Raw genomic sequence first — 23,755 nt, 5'->3', positions numbered from 1 at the left:
CTACAAAGGGTTCGAAGTCTTGTCGATGTGACATCATATACTGGACAGTCTCCTGACGTAGCTCCAGGTGAGATCGGGAGTGACCCTCTAACTGGTCTCCGAGAGCTCTGAATAAGCAGTTCCTGTAGGTGACATTTTGACAACGGAAAAAGTAGAAAAGTTAAGTACAGATGCACAGGTACCTCGACTTGTGAGTGACATGACTCAGTTGTTCAAAAATGAGGTTAAGTCAAGCAGTTTATTGCCATTTCCAGTTGATGTTTAGTGTTAAACTAAACATACGAGCAGGAAAATTACCCATTGTGTATTTTACCAAACCACATAAATATGTTTGACGAAGGTCTACAAGCTTAATACTAATACACAATGCAAAACAGAGACGGGCTAACAAAACTAGTATCAATGTTATGGTGCTTCTAACCCTTTAAGCAATGGCTATTTGAATGCAAACGCCACAGCAAGACAATATATATTCTTTATCCTCTTTGAGAAACAACTACAGTACTGGTAATATTACTGCAGTTGTGACTGTCTTCATGTATATCTGTATGCATGCATTATGCTCCCCCCTGTTGGCCAAGGTGAGCACACCAAAAGGCGCCATAGCATAAAATCATGATGCATAACATTAATCTGTGTTTTTTATAAAGTACAATACTGTAGAGTGCTGTTTTTCTTATTGAAAAAAAAACTCTGCTGGTGTTTTATGGGAGGCAGAAACAGACTCATTCTGTTAGGGTTGGACAATTCATCAAAATTTAATCGTGATTTGGATTTTGGCTTCTCAATCTTTAAAATGTTATAACAGAAGAAAAACTATTAATGTGCAGAACAGCGCCATACATTTACAAATTCCCGACGTTGTGAAAGTACCCTGAATGCACCGTGTTGGTTGCGTAGCAAGCGCGTAGCGTATGTGATTCTGCCATCCCTGAGTGTACTTTAAGATGTTTAATGTTGGATTTTACTTTAAAACGATTTTACTTTAAAACGAAACACAAAACAAAAAGAATTACACACCTTCTATATTTAAATGCAACACATGCTTTATTTTCAAAACCTCGCTAGCGCTAATGCTAAAGTCAATGTAATATCCCACTGACATGCTAACAGGGAAAGATAATTTGAGATATGACTGTTTTGAGTTACAAGTGTGGTCAATCAACAAATTAAACTCATACGTCAAGGCACCACTCTGTTTTCAGATGTAGAGGTAAAAAGTAAAACGTAGTCAGACAAATGAATTTTAAAAAGTACAGATACCTGAAAAATGTACTTAAGTGCAATAACGAAGTACTTTCCACCACTGGTGGGCAGACAGAGCTGGAGAGGACGAAGACAGATACTGTACCCTGAACTGCTCCCAGAGCACTAAGTCGCCCCATGCTCCCAGTGTGTGCCACTCTCAGTGTATGTTTGTTCAATAGGGTGATGGGAATTTAACACATCATGAGACAAATTTCATGAATAGGAATATGTTCATAGCAATCATGATAAGATGATTCTTTTTCTTCAAAATATTCAGCCACTTACCCATCACCGGGGACTTCTCTCAGCTTCAGCCCCATTGCCTGTAGCTGAGTGGAGAAACTGAGAAACTCTGCTGCTTCATCGTCATCCTGTGGATGATTCTTACGGGCCTTGGCGAGGGCACGGCGCGCTGACCGCTCGTCTCTCTTGCGTTCCAGTTCACTCTTCTTGTTGCTCCGTGAAAGCTTCGCCGTGTGTTTCGTTGACATGTTACGTGACAGCCTTGCAAAACCAGTCACAGAATTACAGCAATCGAGGTGGGGCAACAAGCAATGAAAACAAACTCATTGCTGAGACTAACCTAAAACAAATGTACTATACTGTACTATACAGTAATCAATTTGAATTTGTACTTGATTCTTAAAAAAAAAAATCTTTAAGTGCAAAGAACAACTGATATAGAAAAAGGAAATAAAAAACAACATAGCGTACGTATTAAAAAAACTAACACTCGAAAGCACCATGCATCAAAATAAAACAATACGGCAGCAGTACAAGTGATTTAAAATTCAAAATAAATCTATCCAGCTATATTCATAAAAGTAGATATACGTGGTTTGCTTCCATGCATTTATTTATTGAGTAGAAGCATTATATGTTGAAAGGAATAAGTTCGATTCTAATTAACTCAACAGTAATTATTTAAGCAGCATGGACATTTTGTTCAATAACCACCAACGCTACAAGTGTTGATGGTAAAAAAAATATATTCATAGTGTTGGGTAAAGTCACGCGTTCAATTGTATCAACTTTCACAGCTATGCTAGCAGCTACCGCATGATGGCTCGTGATTACGTAAAAAATCATTGTTAAGCAAACTTAATCCGAAAGACAACAAATGGAGGATTAGACACAGTCTGTAATAGTTACTTACTTTAACTCGATTAACTTGTAAAATGCGTTTGAGTTCGAAGAGTAATATGATTGTGTAGCTACGTCACTCCAAATGTTTGTTTGCTTCCGCATACGTCACCCGGAAGTAAAGCAAATCAAAACGCTTTCGCTGCAAGGTAATAATAATGATACCGTAGTCAAATTCAACAAAATGTTGATACTTTATCATCAGTACATTACATGTTCACTGTCACCTTTGTTTTATATTTGTATGTATGTGTTATATTAGTATTCATAGTGCAAACGCTGACTCAAAAAGGACAGTCCAGTTATTATTTTAAAAAACAGCAGCTCTGCTGTTCTCAGCTCTTAGCAAATCTACTCGTCACCTTCTCCTCCTGATGACTCCACACAGTTGGAGAATGTGATGTGGAGGAGGCGTGGGCTGAGACAGAGGAGACCGATTATTTACTAAATCAAATTCACAGTGAAACAAGAGCATTAAAAGTGCTCCAGTAGAAGCATGCAGTACATAAATCTACAGCTACACTGGTGAGTGTTCTAAATAGCATCGCTTGGAAGCAGCTGTCATAGCCTCAAGGTCTCCCATGCATGTGCTGCAATCAGCGTTGGCCACCTGAGTGGAACGGAAGAGCAGTCAGCCGAGTGCGGGCAACCCATCGTTACATTTGTCCGTATACGTGTGAGTGAGCCTAAAAATAACAGCTTGAAAGCTTGAGAGGGTTGTATATCCGTGTATTTGACTATATAGCAGTAGCACATAAAAGCCCATTTTAAACGCCTACCTACTGAGTAAACTAAGAAAAAGAGTGGACAGATTTGACTACCGATATATGACAACAAATGACACAAAAAGGACTGAAACGTGCCGCTGTGGTGAAGTGGACTGTCCTGACAGTCCAAAACCCTTAATAACTCTAGGGAACCTGTTTATTTCTTTGCTTTGCTTTTTTTTGTTTTGCCGTAGAAGAATAAAGTATAATTGCAAATCCATGATAGTAGGTGGCTGGCACGCATTTTCCCCCCTTCAAATTGGTGCATTATTTTTTTTCTGCTATACTGCCTAAAACCAATTTTAATAAAGTTACAGTATTCTTTGTTGAAAGTTGATCTGGAATTATTTATTCTTATTTTTCTTTTATGTTAACAAGAATACAATGTTAACTTATGCAGAGGTGTAACAATTTTATAGGCAAACGATATAGGCACAGAGTCGGGGGCGCGCGCAGTGTTTTCTTCTTCCTTGTGGCGTAACAGAAAATAATTGAGAAGAAATGCGCTAAAGACAATTAGAAAGGCAGACATTTTACATAGCATAAGATTGTGCAGACGTACCTAATAAAGTGTCCTCTGTATGGAGCGAAGCGTTATAAACCATCCCTCCTCTACCCCTCCCTCCTCTCCACTCCGCCCACCATGCAGTGGCGCGCGCGCACCGTCGTGGGAGTGGGTGCTGGTCTTGGTTTGCGCTGCTACTGCTGGTAGGTCCAGGATGGGTTAGTCTCGTCATGTGCGTGTGGCTCCGGGCGTCAATACAGCTTGATTCGGACCAGGACTCGGGGCGCACCGTGAGTCTTGCAGACTTTGGCCACCCCCACGTCGACCAAGAGAGGAGTCGTCGGTGTACATCTTTGAGACATCCATCCGGGTAAAGTCACCGTTTTGGCCCCATGGAGGACAGACTTTGCCGGTACTGAGGCGGAATATCCCGGACCCGGGGAGAGCGGATAGCGAAGGATACCCTTTCTTCTGTGTCCATTTGATTTTCAAAATGGATTGAGAAAGGATCGGATTCTTTTGCATTCTTAATTAGGAGACAGCCACTGAGCCGCATCCGAGACACCGGGGAGGGGGTGTCGTTGGACGGCGAGGGCCCACTGTTGCTTCCCGTGGAACGGAGGAGGACACCGGAGGAGGAAGGAAGAGAGGGAGGGGTACCCCGGGTAGCCTACACCGGGAGCCAGTGGCTGTGCGGCGGCTCCATGACGAGGGAGAGCCCTGCAGAGCCCAGCCGGAGTAGAGAGAGAGAGAGGACCAGTGGTGGGCCAGTTTGGAAGTTTGGATGCATATGACCACAACCACCATGATTTTTATGATTCTGGGTGCTTCAGTTGTAATGGTAAGACACACACCCAACACATGCCCCCCATGCATGGAGGTGGTGGGGCCAGGGGGGTTTCCAATAAATCAAGTTGAATCAAACGCAACCTTACAGCCGCTCAATTTAAGTTTGCTTGCATTTATAAGCTTCCTTCATAAATAAATAATCAATTTTCATCCATGTCCCCCCACCCCTCCTCCACCTACTTCTCCCCATCCTCCTCCTGCTCATCTTAGAATCTGGAGGGTCTTCTCTCTTTTTGTCTTGTATTTTTTTTGTGAGAGTATTTAGCTCCCCCTTTTTTTTTTAAATTTATTTATTTATTTTTTAGCTCGTCATGTCCCAGCTGACTGGCATGTGTGTTTTCAGGCGATCGCCTGTTTAATGGACATGAACGCACTACTAGATCGCTTTCACAACTACATCCTGCCACATCTACGAGGGGAGGACCGCGTCTGTCACTGCAACTGTGGGAGGTAATAAACGCCGTCGTGTGCGTGTGTGCGCGCGATGCTCTTTTTCATGCTTTACCCGTCGATTTGTTATGAGGAGGCCCGGGGGCGGGGGGGTAGGGGGTGCGATGGAGCTCCGCAAAGCTGTCTGCTGCCTCCGTTTATTCCAACACAGAAGGCATGCGCTGGTGGTCGAGGCGTGTTTTGCATGCGTCGACTGTATACGCCTTTGCTGCATGCAGCCTTGCCAAGGTGTGTGTCGTAGGCGCCATAAATAGGTGATGGAGTGTGAGCTTCAAGTGCACATGCACTCAATACGGGCCTCAAAAATTAAAGCTGGCTGCGATAAAAGGGTGGTGGATGAGGTTGAAGATGTGCTAAGAGAGAGTGTGATGTTGAGTGTTGTGGGGGGGGGGCAGCAGCAATCAACTCATCCATGTATTCACTAATGTGCACTAGAATGCATTTCTATTAACTGGAAGGGTGTCAGATACTGCAGGGCAGACATTGTCCTCTTTTCTGGACTGTTGCATCCATTCACACTGAATTTGACATTAAAGCATTTGCCACAGTATTAAGTACACTAATTAGATTGAACACAAGTGCTGTATCGGAAAAAAAAAAGATGTCTTAGCAAACATAATAATGCTATTAATTCAACAGCATGTTTACAATGAGGATTGGTGGTTCAGCAATATTGCATCACAGAGGTGTTTGTAATAGTAGTCAATTGTATTTATGTAGCACTTTTCTCAGCTAGTTATAGAATAGTCATATGTGCTTATAATACAGAAGTACAACATTTTCCAGTTAAAGGGTGAGTTTGTAATAAAAAACAAACACTTATTTTCAGGTATTTTAAAACAGTCCTTATGACTCAAGTTTGTAGTAATAGTAGTTTTGCTTTTAAAAAGTGTTTTTCTTTTCTTTTCATGACTTAATTTCACTCTTTGAGGTGATGAATCTTGTTTTGGCGTGTCAATGAGTTTCTTTGGTGAAATACATTTGTCTGGATTATCGTTGCGTTTTGTGGACATCCCGAGCTATATTGACACGGCCAGATACGACTACGGGGACAAGGGAAAAAAAGAGACCATGCTTGGAGAACCGTGAGCTAGGAGCTTGTTATACCTTGTATGTTTTTACTTTCTTTATTTGTTTTTTTTTACAGCTGTTGAACTTAACCAAGGCGGCAATAGTTTGCATTAGCTTTAGCACAGTGTCGGCCACTTGATTATGACGTTGAAACCTTTTTCTTGTTTTGCCGTTTTGCCGTACCAAGCAAAGCCCCTCCCCTCTCTGATGTGCGCGAATGAAGCGGCTGCGACATTCAGGTTTTAAATTTCCCGCGGTCAAACGCCAGCGAGTAAAGCGAAGCGCAATACTCATCCATGATTGGTGTGAACGTAGCAATAGGCTGCTTTTTAGTTGGCTTGTTTTCCTGTAAAACCTGAACTTAATGTTTTTTTTTTACTGAAGCTGATCCAAACAATCAAGCAATGGAGTAAATGATAAATATGATGTGTGAAAAAAAAAAAAATCTCTCTGGCCCCATCTGTAATTTCATATATAAGAAACCACTGCGCCCGAGGAAATATAACCAATCAGAGTCAGAAGACGTGACTTTCGATGTGTCTACCTTTTGTCGTGCAATCATGGGAACACCCTGCGTCATTGCAAAAATAAAACTTCAAACTGATACAATTGAATCTTTATTCATAATGACTTTGCAGGTGTAACTAACAGGTCAGCGGCAGTGTTGAGGGCGTGTACCCGTTAGTGTGTGACAAACAACACTTTGTCAGTCATGCCTTCTGTCTCCGATTGCAGGGCTCTAGACTGCCCCTAAATTTGTGGCAGTGCTAGTACATTTGTCATCTACTGGAACTTGTGGGACCTGTACATTTTCCCCTTTTAAAATTCGTACTATTAAATGTTATCTGCAGCTGATGACCTGGTTTGCCGTGAACAGAGAGGAGCTAGTTTACTCAATTGGACTTTTATCGATCCTTTGGAATCGGTTTGGGTTTGCACCATCAAACAATGAGCAACAGCCTGCAGCAAAGTTAAAACCAAAGCGAGTAGCACAACCAAATTATTTCAGCAGGTAAAATTGACAAAGCCGCAAATATTCTGTGTGCGACATGGGAGCAAAAACTCATGCTAAGAAACCAGTTCTTCCTAGTGAAAAAAAGGTATATCTGGAGCCTTGAATTGGTTGGTTTTCCTCAGGTGCGGTGGTATATTATATTAGAGGCGCAAGAGACCGGGGGAGGCCAGAGATGGCTTTTTTTTCCTTCACAGATCATATTTATCATGTACTACAGCCAATTTTTAATATGACAAAAAGTGATTTTTTAAAATTGCAAACTCACCCTTTAGCACAAGAAAAAAAACACAAATGAAACAAAAAATAAATACCACCTCCCCATAGAAGCCCAAAATATCAAAACAATATTGTCTTATTGGAATTCCTGCCAAAACAAATGTATTTTAACTACTTTTTAAACATTTCTAATTGTCCACAACTGGGGGCAATGGACTGCCAGGCTCTATCACCTTTAGCTTTTAATTTTGTGTGAGCGACCTTAAGTAAAAGGCAGACAGCAGTCACCGAAAGAGACAATAAAAAGATCGGAAGTCCTAAAATGAACAGGGAGCTAGTGTACGGATGACAGAACAGGAGTGACGTGGCTGAACCTATTAACCTAAGGTATTCATGTAACAATGTGCTTATTATTGAGTTTTCAGCCTACGTAGAACAGCACTGCATGATAACAAAAGGTGTTTCTAATATTATGACTTTCTGTAGCCAAACAAAGAGGCCAATATATTACATCCTCCCTCAGAAAATTTGCAGTAGGAATCAGAGTATCTCTGTCCAAAGTCTATAGCGCTCATCCCTAGTGAGGTCACAGATGAGCTGAAGCCTATCCCAGCTGACATTTTAACATTCATAACTGCCATACAAGTGTAAAAAAAGTGAAACCCTTTTGGTTAGTAAGATTTCAAAGCAGTAAACACTGTATTTTTATGAATGCTGTAAATGCGATGCGGCATGTGATATAACTGCGCAGAGGCAGGTTAGACCCAGTGTTGGTAATTTGTCAAACGAGCGCAGGCCAGAGGATCTGAGAAAAGGGAGGCCTGCACCATTGTAGGAATGGTCACAGCTGTCTTCAATCCTAGTCAATCAAAGCGGTTTCTCTCATTCTCTTTAAATGTGGCGCGCTAGTCGCATGCTCAAGTCTCGACATGGCAGAGAGCACATCTGCGCCGTGAAGTGGGAAGTTGGAGACTACCCCAGCCTTGATCATTAATTTGCCCCCCCAAAGCTGCGATTCACAGTGAGATGATAAAAAATAAAATATATAATAATAATAATAATAATAATAATAATGATAATAACAATAATAATACCACACATTCTCAGAATCTGTCTGCCTGTGCCCCGGTCAATTTCACCAAAATCATGTTAGACTGGCTGCACCAGTGTTTGGATTGAGTGGATACTTACTGTTGACTGCCACCAAATTGTCGCTCTGCCGGACGCATCACCAAGTAAATACCTTCGCTGCACTGGAACGCCCGGCTTTGCGTAGACCGGCCTGCCAAATTGGCAAACACACAAAGCCAACCTTGTGCTTATACAAAAATCAAAAGCATTGAAACATACAGATTACAGGTTCTAGTTGTATTTCTGTATCTGTTCTTTATGCTTCAAAATACAGACACATACAGATACATGTAATTGCATGTGCAATTAGTAACTTACATTACTGGAGTATGCACACGATTGCCCGCCCCATCGATATTCGGTCAATTTGTCTGGTGCATGACTCGTGCAGACGTGGAAAGGAGTGTACACGTGTCACGCTGCCCACACGGTTCACCTTGTCAGCCTGGAGGACATAGTGTCATTTGGTAACCTCCAGTCAAGTCAAGTCAAAGTAGCACAACCGATAACCTCCAACACAATCTCTGTTATCAAATGAAGCCTGGCATACATTTGCTGCCTGTATGGTTTTTTTTTGTTTTTTTTTTTAAATCACATTTTAAGGCATATTGACAATATACAAAATACAAAAATATTATAATAAAATGTACCACTGTTTTAAATGTGAGTATTCTTTTAAAAGTATTACCAAATATCAGAATAGGATATCATTTATTTTGTGTACCAAATGTATTCATGTAAAAAGATATTCCAGGCCAGTACTTCGTCTCCACATGTTATAGATTTGTTACACCAACTAACATTCCTCATCTATACAGTGGAGAGATATAGCATACACACCCCTGCTCAAATGCAATGTTTTTGTGATATAAAAAAAATGACGCCAAATAAATCAGTTCAAACCTTTTTCTACCATTAATGTGGCCTATTACCTGGACAACTCGGTTGAAAAAAAAAAAAGGTGAAACTGTTCCAAGAGGGAAAGTAAAAATAACCAACTGTGGAAAATGTGGTTGCGCAAGTGTGCACACCCTCTCTTAGGTGATGTGACTGTGTTCGGAATTCAATCCGTGAATCACATTCAAACTCATGTTGAATGGGAGTCAGACACCTGCCACCATTTAAAATGTCTCTTACACCGAAATAAAGTTCAGATGTTCTAGTAGGATTTTCCTGAATGTTTTTTTTGGTTTCTAGCAGAAGCCTTAAGGTTATGTGCTAACACACATTGGTATTTAGAAATGTTCATAATTTCCTCCCCTTTACTAAGGGGCTGTCGGCCTCTTGGCAGCTTTCCTGAGCAGTTTTCGTTTCGTCTTTTCATACATTTTGGAGGGATGCCCAGTTCTTTGTAATATCAATGCTGTGCCTTATTTTTCTCCACTTGATGATGACTGTCTTAAATGTGCAGCATGGTATATTTAATGCCCCGGGAATTATTTTGTGCCTTTCTCCTGACCGATACCTTTCAGCAATGAGATGCCGCTTATGCTGTGGAAGCTCTCTGCGGCTTGCATGTGCTGTAAGATGTGACTACAAAAATGTCAGGAAAAGGCTACTAGAGCATCTGAACTTTACTTGGGGATAACCAGAGGCACTTTAAATGGTGGCAAGTGTGTGCTGACTCCCATTTAACAAGACATTCAATATGACTGGATCATTGTAAACACAGCCACATTACAGAGAAAAAAAAGAAAATTTCCATTTTAGGTATCAGGTATGTGCTTTACATTGTTTTTCTTTTTCACTCCAATAATGTCACTGATTGTGTCATTAAAATGAACAAAATATCCGAGTTAGGTATTTCCTGTTGAAATACAGGAGCGAGAAGGGAACAGGGGTACCGCACTTGCCTTGCCTCCAGCGACTACGCATGCATTAATTGCCGACACAGGCAGTTGGAGACACTGCTGTTTGTCGTTATAATCGCCAATATACGTTTTATCACACATGCACTGCACATGATGATGTTTAACAACCTGTCTAATCTATTGAATGAATGTGTGTGTCATATTATATAAGCGACTGAAAGTGCACGGTGGAGCCAAGCAAGTACCGGGCCGCTGCTGAAAGGTGGCAGTGCTGTGCTCTATTGGCGCAATGTGTAGAAGATGCGCGGCGCTCTTCCCGTAGATAGATATTTACTGCAGCACAGGTTTTCCCAACTTTTATTGAGCCAAGGCACAAATTTTACATTGGAAAAAGTCTCATGGCATACTTAGCAAAATGATTCAGGAAAAAGCTTATACACAGGTTAATTATTTACCTTCCGATCTAGTGGAAGAGCATTTCGCCATTTGATTGTTCTGCCTGTTTATTCGTGGTTGGCATGGACACATTGACTAAGTCATTTTTTAATGGAAAATAATTTACATTGAAATAATTGACATTGGGCGGCACACCTGATGATCCCAAGGCACAATAATAATCACTGCACTAGAGAAGCTGCGACTGGTTGAGGGCGCCCAGACCTATAGACGCCATCATTAACCAGAAGTCGCCAGCGAGCTCTTCCATTCAATTGTATTGAGGTAACTGTGTTTGGCTCCAATAAATTCATCATAACTCGTTGAATTCTTTACCACTTTTGACAATGATTTTTTTGTTAGAAACATCAGTCATGCAGTTATGATTCCAGACGTGTGTAATTTTGTAATCGGGGCATAACATGTTAAGGTAAAACCAAATGCTTTTGCATTTTAAAAATGTGAGGTCAGGAAAAAAACAGCAACAATAATGAACTTAGCCTCAAGCTTCTGTTTTTCTTGCAACCGCAGTGTTGAACATTGTGCAATTGATCAAAATTGAAATACAAGATAATCTTCTATTTTGGGTTCATATTTTTATAGCCGACTCCAAATGAGTCAGTGCCTCAACAGTCATGAACGTCACCGCAGGTCACTGCCAGTTATGAGAGTGTACACACTTGTGCAACCGCATTAAGTTTGATTTTACATACCACTCTCTAAAATATTGTATTTTGTATTCACTTGAGTTGTACAGGTTATAAGTCACATTAATAGTGGGAAATGTTTGTGAATGATTGGTTTTGATCGTGCAAATATCCCCAAAAACCTGCCACGGTTATGTTTACTTTTTGTATCCACTGTAACTAAAGTATTCTGTCTTCAACATGTTAGAGATTAGTTGCAAAAATGATTGCAAAAATATGTTTATGTATAAATATATTAGATATCATTCTGTTAGATTGATTACAAAAACAAAATACCCTTTGCATGTAAAAAGAAATAAAAGTTAGAGCTGTTTTGTCTTGCGGCCTGTTACAGATTTACTATGGTAAATTTTTTATGTGTAAATAATTAATTTAATGATAGTGTTTCATGTAAAAAAAATGTCCTCAAACATTTTATGGATTTGTTACAAAATACGTGTGTACTGTATTAATATTTTCAACATGAATCTGTCATCATAACTCACTAATAAGAACATGTAATTGATTTATTACAAAAAATATCATAAAAATGGAATTTTGAAAGTTTGAACATATTAAACACCTAAAATGGATGAAGATGTTAAATACAAGTATTGCCTTTAAAATATATTCAATTTGATAGGGATCCAATTGACAGGATTGGATTTCCAATTTGTATATATGCAATTCAAATGGGAATCAACATCAGGCCTGTAGGTGTCAAGTTATGTTGGTTGTTTGTGCTCTCCCCCAACTTGAAAGCGGGTCTGACTGTATGACCAGGGGTACGCTGGGACTTCACTCATTTAAGCGTTTGTTGTACTGAAGTCTGAGTTGTGGAGCTACAGATTTATAGGAGAGGTAATTCATACCTGTCAACCCCGGGCTGTGCTGAGTCTTACAAAAGTTGTGATTTGCCCGTACATTTCTGTATATTTTTATATTACATTTATATATATATTTCCTTGTGGAAGTCGGCCGAAGTTTGCAGTCAGAATCGCTAACGGACGCTCTGGATTAGAGCCGAAATGGGCAAGATGAGATTGGTCTAACAAAAAACACGTTTTTTTTGTTTTTTTTCCCCGTACCAAAAATTGTTGTACGGCGTACACAATTTGAAATTATCAAAAAACGTATAAAATACGGGGAAAACGTACAAGTTGACAGGTATGGTAATTGCTTCAGGTGAGAGGCGTCCTGACTGCTGAATGACTTTCAGCTGTTGGAAAATTGTGATTGTAATTTTTGTTCTCTCCTCTGGGAGGGAAATGGCACCAAAGTCACATTTTTGAATTGGGGCTGGCTTTTGCCTTGTGTAGACACGATCAAGCGTTGACGTGAGAGACACACATGAAACAATCAGGAAGAACAAACCATCAAAGGAACAAAGGAATTTGACAATAGAGAACTCGAAAGAGTTTGCATGCCCTCCCCATGCTACTTGTCACAGAGACTTCGATTTTTCAGTAGCTAACGCCAGTATAAGCTTTGTTTTTGTTAATAAGTTAATAGGTAACAAGTGGTTCTAGGTTTAAATCTCAGATCTTGGGAAACTGTACATCATCGCAACATGTGACATAATGGACCGATCAGAGCAGCAACAATTCCTGATGGGCGCGTGGCATGTGTTGCAGACCTGTCGCCAACAGCACAATGCGTCGGTCACGTGAATCAATGAGTCAGTTGTCGCTCTCGCCGTTGTGGGAGTAGAAAGAAGCCTAAAAAGAAGCCTTTCACCGAGTAGGCTGAGACAAAATTTGTCACACGCATGAGGGCCGATTATTGGGCCAGACTAAAATCCACTTCCGGCCATGCTTAGTCCAGCCCTTTTTTAAAATTTGTCAGTTTTTGACTTGATTTTCACTTTGAGCCCTTTAAACAGTACTGTACGTAGCACAAAGTAGATCTAACCGGAATCCGTCTTTCCCTGCAGACATCATGTCCACTATGTCATTCCGTACGATGGGGACCATTCCCTGGTGGACTCCTCAGAGAACTACTTTGTAAGTGACAGTGTGACCAAGCAGGAGATGGACTTGATGCTGGGCTTGCTGCTGGGCTTCTGCATCAGCTGGCTCTTGCTGTGGCTGGACGGTGTCCTGCACTGCGCCGTCAGGGCCTGGAGGTCGAGCCGCTACTACGGTAAGATGCTCTTTGGTTCTGGATTCAAATGACTCTCAATGCAGACAGTTTGACGTTTGGTCCTTTGACAAGGTGAATATGGAGGTTGAACACAAGTCATTCTGTGACGCTGGTTTGAATTTCAAACAAATGCTTTCATTAGGAGATCATGGAAATAGAAATCATCTGTTGCGGCCTTTAGTAACTGCACAAGTATTTAGACAAGTGTAAAGTCGATTCAGTCGTAGAGGGCATTTCAGCTTAAAGACCCTGTAACAGGAAATCAGAGCCAGACTAGAAATGAGGAGATCTACTGGCGGCGTTAAACTGTTTTTTACCATTTCATTTTTCCAGATTTTTCGGGGCGTGGCCTAAACAGGGCCCAGTGACATACTTTGGCATTCGGCATGAGTTACTCCACCACTGTATAAAAACGTATGCGACGACCTGGTGGGATATTCCAGTCCTGGCGGCTTAAACCATATATGTTTATGCGGCTCATACATGTAGGGCTGTATAGGCATAATAAGGGTCGCTGGACTGATGCATTATTATTAATATTCAAGACAAAGTAGCATCCATTTTATAGCGTGACGTGTGGTTTAACACATTAAGTAGACAAACCCACAATGTTTGATGACTTGATTTTTTGGGGGGGGTAAATGCAGGGTTGTGTATCAAATTTAGAAGTCGTATTCATTTTCACTGTACAGGGACCTTTAACTTTAAATCCGTGGCCATGGTTGTGTCTATTGAGCGCAACGGTATAAAGGCAGCACCCACTAAATTTTTTTGACTTCACATAGTACTGTACACCTACTGGGCTGCTGTGCGAGCCTTAGCCTGACGCTGAGCGTAATGTGACACAGGTGAGGTAGCACTGATCAGTGACATCAAGGCGACATAGAACCAAGCTAAACTAAAGCTAAACCTCAAAAGTTCTAATAGGTTTCACAGAGCAGAGTGAATATATGCCTGTCAGTACTGTTAGATATTCTATATGTATACATTACTGCTCTTCTTATACTAAAGGAACAGTTGCTTGATGACTGTAAAATGACCGTAATAGGGATGCTAATATCCATTAGCCCGTTAGTCTCAGGTGTTCCCATTGTATGCTAGCATTCAGATAGCGGATTTGTGTTAGCCTAAGGATAATGGCAGGGATACTATGTTAAAATAATTGTGAAAAAACGTTTTGACACACAAATATCTTGAAGCATGAACACTTTGTCTCTCATTTGGAGAGTTAGCTACTGTATCAAATAGGAAAGAAAACCAAAACTGCCAACCTCACATTAGAATGTAAATGGGTGGTAAATGCGCTTCGTAAAAGAGAAGTGAAAATACAGCTAGCGCCACAACTACAAAAATATATTGTGATTTTGACATGCTAGGTCTGTCCGCTGAGGCAGAGCCGGTTTCAATTCCAATCCGAGTGCTTGAATATGTGTGGATATGATTTGACTTCAACAGTTAACACTTCAATATAGAGTTAGAGTTAATCAAAAACAATTCAGTGTAAACACAATTTTGGTAACGCTCCTGGGATGGGGAAATTTGCATATAGCCTATGCCATATCGCTTTCTAAACTGCAAGGGTTAAAGCTGGAGGAAAAAAATGTCACAGGGTCACACTTGACGTTTCCTTTTCTCGAAGGGTCGAGTCGATCCCAAAACACAGTTAGGGCGCACACATGCAGAGAGAATGGAAGCTTAATCTTGCTGATGATTATCTGCTGTCAAAACAATTGATCATTCATCTGAGCAGTCAGTTATAATAATGCGTGGCGCTTTGTGAGCTGAATCTCACTTTGGAACAAATTCTGTGTGGTACACTTTTTGACCCCTCTTTCAGCGCTATATTAACCACTACGTCGTCAGTGACCTGTACATCTAATGAGATGAATTGTAAAATACATGAATGCATGTATGACAAGAGGGTAGAAATAGGAGCACAGTAGGATTCACTTTCTGTCTCTCAAATGTCCCATTCCCATCCATTCATTTTTTGGAGTGCTTATCCTGCAATCCTCCAGACTACACTCTGGACTGAATGCCCGTCAAACACAGGGTACAAATAGAGACAGACAATCATTCAAACTCACATTCAGGCCTTCACTGAGTGGGAAATGAACCCACGCTGGGCACTGAAGTCAGGCGAGTGAAGCCCTTTACTATCAGTGACAGCTCAGTACCCCACAGGACTAATTATTTGACTTCAATGTAACTCCTTGTACTCTCTTTACTTCCAAAAACTACAGAGATGTTTTGATGTGTAGTGGTACATTCATCTGACTTCGGTGCGGGCAGCGTGGGTTCAGCTCCTCAATGTTGGTCTGGCTGGCAACCAGTCCAGGGTGTAGGCTCGAAATCCCCGCTATCCTCAACAGGATGTGCAATACAGAAAATGGATGGATGGATATTCCAAATCTTTAAACAGTACAATACCCCTAAAAGGTACAATCATGTAAAATGGTGACTTCAGTGGAACCTCGGTTTGTGATCCTCCTCTGAATGCCTAATGCTTAATAACACAGATCGGATTGGAAGATATTTAGCATTTTTCTGCAAAATTGGTTGTAGGTTGTAATGTCATGATTTCCAGATCAATCAATGACGTCGTCGCAAAATAATACATTTCAGCAAACACAATCTTGTTCACTCCAGGGGCATTCTGTGCTGCCATAGTTAGTAATACAGTGCTTTTCAGCATGTACAGTCAAAAAAAAAAAATGAATAAAATTCTAATATTTTAAAATACATATACAGGTACATATATATTTTTGGTGATGTCGGGTTAATGATCTTGTAAAGCCTAACAAAAAAGCAACATAACAGCTCGCAGCTGTGCCATGTACAAGTTCTGTAGCTGTTCATTTATTGAATACCCTAAAAACATAAAAAAAATAAATAATATATATCATGCTTCCTAGAGATGCCGATGATTAAACGTAATAATGTGTGCAGATCCTTGTCAACAAATATTTCTTGGCAAAGTCGGCTGTAACAAGTTTTGCTCTGACCAACCAGTCACAGGATGAAAACGCTGACGTCATCGAGGTCAGCGCTCTGGCCCTGTGAAGCAAAATTTGAAATCTAATTAGTTAACAGTATACGGTATATGGTTTAAATTACATTGGCCAGCACCTGAAGGCCCTGGGCAGTTGACAGCGCAACAAATAGAGGCTGAAATGTGATTGCAGGGAAAATAATGGAACACCCTCACTATAGTGGAAGCTGCGCAGCCAAGAGAAATGCTAAGAAATGAAGATAATCCGTTTTTGGACAATACATTGAGTTCCTGCATTGTCGTGTTTCAGCATTTGCAAATTTTCCATTTTTTCTTCATCCTATGTATCCTATTAGCCGCACTATTAGCTGAAAACTCACCTGCCAAAACCCTGTCTATTCATTCATTCATTCATTCATTCATTCATCCTCCTACTATAAAAATATCATTTTGGTCTGATCTTGTGGCATCTTAGTGTCAAGGAGCTATGTTAAAGTGAGACGAGCAGCCTTGCCTAGTTGAAAATTGTGCTTTGCAAGCCTTTTTTGCGAGAGTCAATTACTCATGTATGTTGTCAGGGTTCATTTCCCAGTGAAAATGACTACAATTTCACTGACTAAATTTACGTTGTTTAAGTCATTGCTTCTGAGAAGGCCTTGCTGGCCCTGACTGCTCACCACTATTTTGTGTTACCCGCGTTTGTGTATTGATATGGCCTAAAAGTGACCCCAGTCCCACAAAGATCATCATCATCGTCATCATCATCATCTGGATCTTCTCATGCCATATGCTTGAATCCAATTAAGCATGATAGTGGTGTCCTTATTTCCTTCTTTTCCCCCATTATCGCTGTTCAATGTGTTCTCTGATTACACAATAGCCAGTGAACTGTATAATAAAACATCCACAATGTTCTTATTTTCGATCCACCATCTGCTTTTGTAGCTAAATATGGAATGTATTCAGTCATTTGGCACAAACTGGCAGGAGGATCTACATTAAAAAAAAATAGATGATGACAGAACATTCTGTGCAAGCGGGGACTTAAGTTTTTAAAGTTAATAGAAAAGTAGGTGATACTGATTAACCTCCAACCTTTGGGGATTTCAAACATTTTTTTTTTCCATGGGAAATAATGACAATAAAAACATTGTATTCCAGGGTCAAATGATCTCATCATGATGTCTAAAAAGAACAGCTGATAAAGGCAAATACTGTAACAATTAAAGTTTAAATGAACAATTCATGAAAAAAAAAAGACTTTAAGAGGGTTAATGCCATTCTCAGTCGGTGTTAACTGTCACCCTAAACAAAATTAGTGCATTTTTAAAACAGCATAGTTTTGCCTTATGGAAAGGCCGAGTAGCTTAATGCAAACCAACAATGCAAAACACCACTGATATGCTAACAGCTAGCATCAATAGTCATGGTTTTAGAAACAACGCACATGAACACAGCACATTCAGACAGTTTAACAATACTCTCAGGCATATATTCTTTATCTGTTTTTATTTTATTCTGTTTTTAGTTACACGAGGATTTTGTTAATTTTTTAAACTATAATAACCTTCATGGCAATCCTGTTCATGAAAGTAGCAATCCTATTCATTCTTTTCCATTCAACCGCGTAGAAGGACAAAAAAGTGAAACAAATAAATAAAATAGCCATTATACACAGCATGCATTTAATATTGATACTAAATGATTATTATAACACATCATTTTAGGAAACTATACAGATACAACAGTCACTGCATTAGTGGAGGGAAATGCAAGAGCACCCAGAAAGTTGAAGCAAACACATAGTATGAAGAGTGTTTTTTTTTTTTAGGTTGGGAATGCCCCCTGTGTATATAAATGTGTGTATGTGTGTGCGTGTGACGCTGATGCTGGGTCACACACATTTTAGCCCCACAGCGATGAAGAGTGGAGGTGAGGCTGACAACAAGAGGAAGGATTTCAGTGTGTGTGTATGTATGTGTGTGTGTGTGTGTGTGAGCGTGCGCATGTAGTTGGTGGAGGTGAAGGGATGCTCAGGATGAAGGTGCTGTCACATCCCCACCCCCACTTACACACCGCTCTTTCTCCTCCACCTGTTCTAAAAATAGAATAAAAGCGAGTGAACAGCTGGAATGGCAAGTGAGGAAGACACGCGCACGTGTGCGCAGCGCACACACACACACTGGGATGCTGAGTGCCTCTGCGCCCCATTTCTTATACGACCCTTTATGTTCTGTAAATATCTCGTAAGAGCAAAAAGAAAAAAAAAACAAGACAATAAATTTAAAGTAGCTCCCATCAACTTGAAATGTTAAAAAAAAAAATAAAAAAAAAAGAAATTCCATTTCCCAAGCCATGCATTGTCATGTCCATGCTTTTATTCAAATGATAGACCTGTGTTTGTTTGCCCGCCTTTTCCTTTGGATACCCTTCAGAGCAGTCCTTGTGGACAGCATGGCCCATTCACATCTATAAATAACTCCCCCCCCCTCTCCCTCCTTCACCCCCCCCCCCCCCCATCCTCGCTCAACTTCACCGCCATGGCCGCCGCTCCTCCTCCTCCCACTCATCCTTTAGCTGGGCCATTTGCGGTCTAGGCCCTTCCCTCCTCCTGTCTCCCCGGGCGTCGCCTCACCTCCTTCACTTTATAACCTGAAAAGCGAAAATGTCTGCCACACTCCTCACCTCACCCCCCTAGAATTCATCGGTGCTGGCCCCCGGTCCACGTCTACGTGGCTTTTATGCCATCAAATGAAGTTATCGATGTTGCACTGCATTGTAGTCATATGTTTTGTTTATTTTGAATTATGAGATTCCGGGTTTTCCCTTGGCACTCTGGCTCCTTTGTGGGGGGGGGATCATGTCCCTGTTTTTTTTCTTTTTTTTCTTCAATGTAGTGTCCTCTGCCGTAATAGACTGGCCGTGGATAATTGCACAGTGTCATCCAACTGAAGAAATAAATGCATCACCTCAAATGAACAGCTGGCCGTAATTACTAGGGGTGTAACGAAAACCGATTTGAATTGGAAAATCGATTTTTATTTAAAAGATGTGAGTGCATCGGATCAAATCAAATCGAGCTGTTCCACCTTAAAGTGTACTGTCCTTGAATCGCATTGCACCCCATGTATTGAGATACGTATCATATAGTATTTTATTGGAAAGATGCTCACCCCTAATACAGTATGTGTTTGCGACGAGATGGCAACTGTAAAGCTGAATGTTCAGGCTTGAATAGAAAATGGTGCTGCATGTGGTGCAGAGTATTTCAGAACAAAAGTCGCTAAAAAGAAAGTAGAGATTAGAATTAGGGACAAAACAAGAAGAGAGCGCACCTCAGGACTCATTTATCTCATTCCATAATAATAAAATAAAAGAACAAATGGAAAAAAAGTTTTCATGAAACTAAACACTTTTATAATTAATTAAAATACATGTATTCTACATAATACAATTCTGTGTTTTTAAGATTATATTATTGTACACAGTTTACATCCGTGTTTTAACATATGTATTTTCATTTTTTTTTTTTAACCTCACCTATAAATGACCTCTGTTTTAAAATCCAAGAGAACATTGCATATACACGTATTGAGAATTTCAGCTTTCTGTAAAAAATAGCAAAAAATAAATAAAAATGAAGTAGCTCTCAACAAGCATCAAAAAGTTGCCTTGTATTGCACAATGCTTCCTTTTTGGTCAGCAATTGCACATTCAAGGCTCATATCCTTCATAAGATGACAAAAATGTTCTCTTGACTGCCGGGCTGAAATATAATTTCAACCTTCATATCTATGATAGGATATCATAATAAATAAATCCAGGACAGTGCACCCTGCCAGTGTGAGAAAGCTCCCTTGTACTTCCCAGAATTAAATGTTATTAGAGTGATGATGAAGCTGGGGGCTAAACGACCTCAGCGACTCCGGTCCAAAGTCTGTGCGAGTGCAATAAGTCATTTTTATGCTGCGCAAATGAGTGGAACTTTAATGCGAGTGATTCTGGGTCATTTTGTCCAAGTAGCCCCTCCCAGCGCAGCAAACGCTGCAAGGAAGATGTGCGTAGGAGTGACTTCATTTTTAAATGATAGTGAATGAACAATCTCGTGCTGAAGCCAGAAACAACACTTTTGTTGCAAACGCTCACGTGATACGAAATGGCATTTTTGATTGGTCTGGATGTTGCAATAACCTGCCATTTAAAGCAGCACTGGGCGAGAAATCGACCTTAATAAAAAAAATGTCACAACTCTTTTGATGAAACATTGACTTACAAGTACAGTAGTTGAGTGGGACTTCATGCCCTGAGGGCGTCTGTATCGTTTTTACTGGCACAAAGCAACTTTGAGGAGGATGGGATCAATCCTGGCACACCAAAAAAATACAAATGTCCTGAATATCTTTGTAGCATACTCACTTGCTCCTTTCGCTATAAGGACGGCTCAGGATTTCACAACACTACGCGCTGGCACGCATGGGAAATGTGGTTGATTTTTGTCAAAACACTACCGCTTTTGTCCTCATGGCGCCGCCATAATCAACAAAAACTGACATATGACACAGTGTTTCTTTAAATTTTGAATCGCAGCATAACTAGTGGCCGATGGTTGGACAGTCACGAAACGTACAGTAGTTACTCAGTGAAATTCATGATGGTACTGATACCGATACCGATATCGTGATACCGATACTTTCTGCAAATACTGTGCAAAAATGTGTCTGGGAAAGGTGGTGCATTTAAAATAATAGCTTCAAAACAATAGTACACTTCTCCTTCATCATCATCCTCTTCTTCTCTGATAAATAAAAAAAAATGTCATCAAATTTGCTGACCAGCGTAATCGGAGCATCATCTCCTCTTTCATCTCCCTTCTCCAGATACGCCATCCTGGTCGTGGCTGCCGCAGTTCTGCAACCTTCGAGAGTTGCGTCGCAGGGCCCAGCTCCGACAGTTGGACGACTCCAGTGGCAACATGGTGCACATCAAACAGAAGCTCTACCACAATGGCCACCCAAGCCCCCGTCATCTCTGACTCAACAACAGAATCACGACCGACCAACCTGAGTCTGTCGGTGCGGAATCCTCCCGCCCCCCCAAATTTCACGGCAGGTGGCCTTCACAGGAATCCCCACGCACCCTGCATAACGTTACCCCAAGAGAACTTTCCTCGGTCAGAAGCAAGCTCCCATCAGCACCAGAGAAAGGAAAGAGCCAAATGAAGCAAGTCGGGTCCAACATTTAGGGAGCAGGAACAAAAAAAACAACAACAAAAAAACATTTTTAAGGGTGTTTTTTCTGTATAGAGACATTTTCTGTGTTCATTGTTTAACTTGGCATGCTCTTTTAGAACAGGGTACGATGTGGGCAGTGTTTGCGTTTTTATTTTGGGTGGGAGAGTTTTTGCTTTGGGGAAGGGAAGGGGGGGTGAATGCAACTCCTGGGTGGGTGGGTTTTTGTGATGTTAGATTGCTGCTTGTGTACATAGGTATAAATATGGACCGGGGAGGGGTAAAAAAAAAAAAAAAGTCGAGGAATGGGCTTTGATGACTTGTTTATCACTAATGATTAGCTTTGTGGGTCCAGATTACAGCAACAGAACAGGAAGATGAGTCTGTTTTAACACTGGAATTGAAACCATGTGAAATTCTGCCGAAAAAAAAAGAGACACAGATGAATTAGCTTTATAGTGAATTAACTGAATGTAATATTTTTTTTCCTGTACATATGTGAGGGGGAGGGAACGAAAAGGGTTGTGGTTTGGGTTCTCTTTGCTACATGTCATCATTTGTGAGAATACACTGGAGGAGAACATAAGTGCTTTTTGTTTTCATGTATGTAGATCCCTTTTCAGTTTCTCACTTTTGTGTTTACATGGTGTTGGCCTGACAGAGCTCAACCGTAACTACCCAATGAAAACGCTAACACAAATTGCTCCAAACACAGCACTATGAGGTTAAAGACAAACATCCGCACTCACAATCACACCTAGGGGCAATTTGGTGTGTCCAATTAACCTACCAAGCATGTTTTTGGAATGTGGGAGGAAAACGGAGTACCCGGAGGAAACCCACGCAGGCACGGGGAGAACATGCAAACTCCACACAGGGAGGCCGGGGCCGGGATCGAACCCACGACCTCTGAACTGTGAGGCGCACTTGCTAACCAGTCGACCACTGTGCCGCCATAATCAAATGAATCAATATCTATTTTAATAATAGAGTAACCGTTTAGAGCCATTGTTTAACTTAAAATTGTCCTAATTCTCTGATTTCAGCCTCTCAACTGTAATTATTCTCAGATTTTTATAGTCCTTCATGAAAACATCTTTTCTGCATTTACTTTGGAAACATGACCGAACCAGTAACTGAATCAGTTTCAAAACGGTTAGAGAGTACAACACCAGTCCCTTTCATGTGGTATTGCTTCATCGTTTTTTTTTTTTTTTTTCAAATCACTAAATAACACCAAATGAACAACAACTGGTTACAATTGGTAGATTGGTTAATAAACAGTTCAATACACTTTAATGCAAATTCAAATTGTATCCGATTAATCGATGGAATATTCGATAGAATAAGTATTTGATAGTGACACCCCTATGCCACAGTAAAAAGGTTATGGTTCGGGTCATATGACTTCTGCGTCACTGTAGACTTCATTACTACAACACACAACACCTTTAGAGTAGGTAGTGTCCTGTGTGGCATCTGTAAAGCTGACATTTATGATGCAGATTAAGGAAAAAATGCGGTAAACATTTCAACAGTGACTCGGAGGTACTTAGCACACACACAGACACACACACACACATTTATTGTATGTAATCCCCGCTCACTTCTCACCATTAGCCATTAAGTGCAGGGAACCCTCACCAGATCCCCGCTCGCCCACCCTCTTCCTGTCCAGACATTGCTGTTGTGAGGATGAAATGTCTGTTTTATTAAAAGTGCCATTGAAGCACAGCAGTGCCCTGTGATGTTTGATTGTCTCAGTGCAACCACACTCATAATTATGCGTAGGGTAGGCACTGCTAAGAATGAAATAGAAATGGACATCACCACAATCAGTGCGCAATCGGTGGTATCAACGTGGATCCAGACACTCTGATATCCGTTAACAGAGGATTGTTCCGGAAAAGTATTACAGTATAACACTGGCAAATCGTACCGCGCTTGGACCATATGGTGAAAATGTGGGTTTTATAGATTAGAACGTTTTGGATGTGTTTCTAAAGATGCGTGAAAGGGAGACAATATTACAGAATTCTTGGTTTTAGAGATTTGAAACTTGAGTT

At 40.7% G+C, this 23,755-nt stretch overlaps 2 protein-coding genes across 4 annotated transcripts in view; one reads left to right on the top strand and one right to left on the bottom strand.

Moving 5' to 3' along the window:
- Positions 1-2,995, bottom strand: part of LOC147153312 (OTU domain-containing protein 3-like) — a 6,220-nt gene extending 3,225 nt beyond the window's left edge. The window contains exons 1-3 of one of the 2 annotated variants that reach the window (XM_086027537.1): positions 2,754-2,995; positions 1,534-1,752; positions 1-122 (exon numbers count right to left, since the gene is read on the bottom strand). The exon at positions 1-122 is cut by the window's left edge and continues 27 nt beyond it. In XM_086027537.1, the coding sequence (XP_085883663.1) occupies positions 1-122; positions 1,534-1,752; positions 2,754-2,866 (454 nt within the window). In that variant the 5' untranslated portion in view covers positions 2,867-2,995. Of the gene's footprint in view, positions 123-1,533; positions 1,753-2,404; positions 2,547-2,753 lie in introns of those variants that run through there. The other variant, XM_086027545.1, reaches the window with a different exon arrangement.
- Positions 1-21,866, top strand: part of tmem240a (transmembrane protein 240a) — a 21,989-nt gene extending 123 nt beyond the window's left edge. Inside the window, exons 1-5 of one of the 2 annotated variants that reach the window (XM_086027569.1) lie at positions 1-2,540; positions 3,808-4,504; positions 4,856-4,962; positions 13,261-13,469; positions 21,339-21,866. The exon at positions 1-2,540 is cut by the window's left edge and continues 123 nt beyond it. In XM_086027569.1, coding sequence (XP_085883695.1) covers positions 4,448-4,504; positions 4,856-4,962; positions 13,261-13,469; positions 21,339-21,493 — 528 coding nt within the window. In that variant the 5' untranslated portion in view covers positions 1-2,540; positions 3,808-4,447 and the 3' untranslated portion in view covers positions 21,494-21,866. Of the gene's footprint in view, positions 4,505-4,855; positions 4,963-13,260; positions 13,470-21,338 lie in introns of both variants that reach the window. The other variant, XM_086027559.1, reaches the window with a different exon arrangement.
- Positions 21,867-23,755: the final 1,889 nt, after the last annotated feature.

This window comes from Filicampus tigris, chromosome 1 (assembly GCF_054856515.1).
Source record: "Filicampus tigris isolate MCC_2025a chromosome 1, RoL_Ftig_1.0, whole genome shotgun sequence".
NCBI lineage: Eukaryota > Metazoa > Chordata > Actinopteri > Syngnathiformes > Syngnathidae > Filicampus > Filicampus tigris.
This window is presented reverse-complemented; position numbering and strand designations above follow the sequence as displayed.